The following is a 2,607-nucleotide window of genomic DNA, read 5'->3' as shown; positions in this document are numbered from 1 at the left end:
ACACACACACACACACACCCCTGGCCCATCTTACATCTCAGAAACCAGGCTGGGTCTGGGAGGGGGTGCAGGGTGGTGGCTTGGCGCCCTTTTCACCCCGCCCAGTGATTCAGCCAAGGAACCAGGCTGGGAGTCATTCCGATGAATGAGGCACGAGGTCTCTGCTCCCTTCTCCAAAGTGAACTTGAGCTACACCCCTCACACACTGGCCCAGACATGCTGGCCTTCTCCCCACTCCCCCCCCCCCAACCTCCCAGCGCTCAGATCTCAGTGCCAAGGCCTCTCCACTCAGGCTCACCCCAGCACATCATGGATTACCCAGTCTGTTTCTCCTGTGCGGTGACTGTCTCTCCCCAGCAGTCTGTGAACTTCGCGTCACCTCACCACCCACAGCCCATTGCCTGTATAGACAGTAGGTGCAGCATAGGTGGCTACCAAATGAATACACACAGTGGCACCAATACACACACAAAAAGGCCAGGGACAGGTTAATTCTAGAAGGTGGTAGAGGAACCACTCACAATAGAGAGAGCTAAGGGCAGGCCAGACAGCAGCAAGCGATTCATCTGCCCCATTTCCCTCGCCCCCACTTCCTGTGCAGACTCCCCACCTCCCCCCAAGGCAGGTTCCCTTACAGCCCAGTGGAGAACCAAGTCCCATATTCCCAGAACACCATCAGGAACCTGGAGCCAGAAGAGTTTCAAAATGTTTATTGTCATCCAAATATTTCATACAAAAAGGGACATAGCAACTGGGTCAGGGTTTATGAAAAAATATCCAAAAATTCAGGTTTGTAGACATTTCTCTATTTACATCCGGAGCGGGCTCTCCCCGCGTCACGCGTCACGCATCACGCATCATGCACAGCAGCTGCACTTGTCGGAGGCTCCCTTGCAGACGCAGCCCTGGGCACACTTGGCACAGCCCACGGGGCAGCAGGTGCAGCAGCCTGGGGGGAAAGGGCAGAGGGAGAAGTCAGCATACATTAGGGGCACCTCCCTGCCCAGCAGCAGGCCTGGCACAAGCTACCCCGCCAACCCCAGACGAGCCTGAGTTTCAGATGGCAGGTGCTGTCCTGAGACAATTGTTAGAACTTTCGGAAAAGGTCCCACCCCTAGGAAAAGGCTGCCCTGCCATCCTGAGCCCAGACAGGTCAGAAAGCTTCAAGAGGCATTGCCAGGGCCTGGGGGTACAAGAGGGGGAGGATAGAGAGGAAGGCAATGGAGTCCACCCCCAGCCTCCCAGGACCATACAATGAAGTGAGGAAAGTCCTCAAGATGAGGGAGGGGGCAAACCCCGGCAGTGCCCAGGAGGGTCCAGAAAGCTTTGGGTTGACTCTAGGGAAAGGGCTGCACCAGCAGGTGGGAGAGACCAAGTTCATGTGCATAAAGGGTCAGGACACTGGAGGGGTCAGAAGGCTCCATGTCAGGACACAGGTTCTAGCTGGGGCTCCATCCCCGACACTGTTTGCTGACTCCCCTGGACCTCAGTGTCCCCTTCTAGAAGGAGAGGTTAGACTCCACGGCTCTCTCAGCTCTGGTTCTGATCCAGTGGCTGGGGAAGTGGGGTCCCCGGGTGCCTGCTGAGCTCTGGGCTCCCTCCCCACTTAGTTCACCCCCCAAGTTCCCAGGGAGGGCCCTTGCTCACTCTTCTTGCAGGAGGTGCATTTGCACTCTTTGCATTTGCAGGAGCCAGCGCAGGCGCAGGAGCCACCTGCAAGGAGGAGAAAGATGAGCAGTGAGATGCCTGATTCAGGAGACACAGCCGTCAATCAACCAGCCCTCCCTGCCCCTCCTCTGTGCCACCGGTACTGGGAGCTCCTTTCCCACTGCGGGAAGTTAAAAGTTAAGCTTCACTCTCTGGCTGGGGCCCGGGTCCTATATCCTCAACTGCCAACAGGCACTGTCCCCACCGCCCATCAAGTCCTGCACAGAACACCGGGTCCCAGTCCAGCAACCCCCCCTGACCACTGGTGGACCTGGAAGACAGCAGCCTTGAGCCTCAGTACCCTCAGCTCTCAAACAGAGGCAAAGGGCGACTGGAAGTGCTCTCCGCAGCTTGGCTAGGAAGGACGCACTGCAGCCATAACCAGATAGCCCTGCTCCACCCCAAGACCCCCCCGTCCTGTGCCTCGGAAAGGGGCAGCCAAGGCCCAGTGCCGGGGTGCTTACCAGTGGCGCAGGAGCAGTTGGGGTCCATTTCGATCAGCGGTGAGACTTGAGATCCAAAGCGAGAGAAGAGAAAGTACTGGTTCTGGTCCAAGGCGTGGTGGCGTGGAGCAGCCCGCGTGCTGCTTTTATAGCCCAGAAGAGGCGGCCCGGGCGCAGAGGCCCCGCCCCGGCCTTGCACCCCGCCCGCCCGTCTGCTCCGTGCCGCCCGCAGCGCCCTGGGCCCGGCTGTGCGCACCTTTCCGGGCCGTGCGCACCGCTGCCCTGGGGCCTGACCTCCGTGCGCACCGCTGCCCTGGGGCCTGACCTCCGTGCGCACCGCTGCCCTGGGGCCTGACCTCCGTGCGCACCGCGGGGGCTGCACACTGGGCGCCCGATCACGTGGAGGAGCTGGTGCCGGAGCACACGGTGTCCCAGCTCCCGGGCCCTGCCCCCTTAT

At 60.0% G+C, this 2,607-nt stretch overlaps 1 protein-coding gene across 1 annotated transcript; it reads right to left on the bottom strand.

Annotated features, from left to right (window-relative positions):
- Nucleotides 1-695: 695 nt before the first annotated feature.
- On the bottom strand, nt 696-2,338 carry LOC102436231 (metallothionein-1E-like). The gene is made up of 3 exons (XM_006106727.3): nt 2,172-2,338; nt 1,648-1,713; nt 696-949 (listed from the first exon to the last, which is right to left on the bottom strand). Exons 1-3 carry the CDS (start codon nt 2,197-2,199, stop codon nt 858-860), a joined length of 186 nt encoding a protein of 61 aa, XP_006106789.1. The 5' UTR covers nt 2,200-2,338; the 3' UTR covers nt 696-857.
- Nucleotides 2,339-2,607: the final 269 nt, after the last annotated feature.

This window comes from Myotis lucifugus, unplaced genomic scaffold, assembly GCF_000147115.1.
Source record: "Myotis lucifugus unplaced genomic scaffold, Myoluc2.0 scaffold_895, whole genome shotgun sequence".
Taxonomy (NCBI): domain Eukaryota; kingdom Metazoa; phylum Chordata; class Mammalia; order Chiroptera; family Vespertilionidae; genus Myotis; species Myotis lucifugus.
This window is presented reverse-complemented; position numbering and strand designations above follow the sequence as displayed.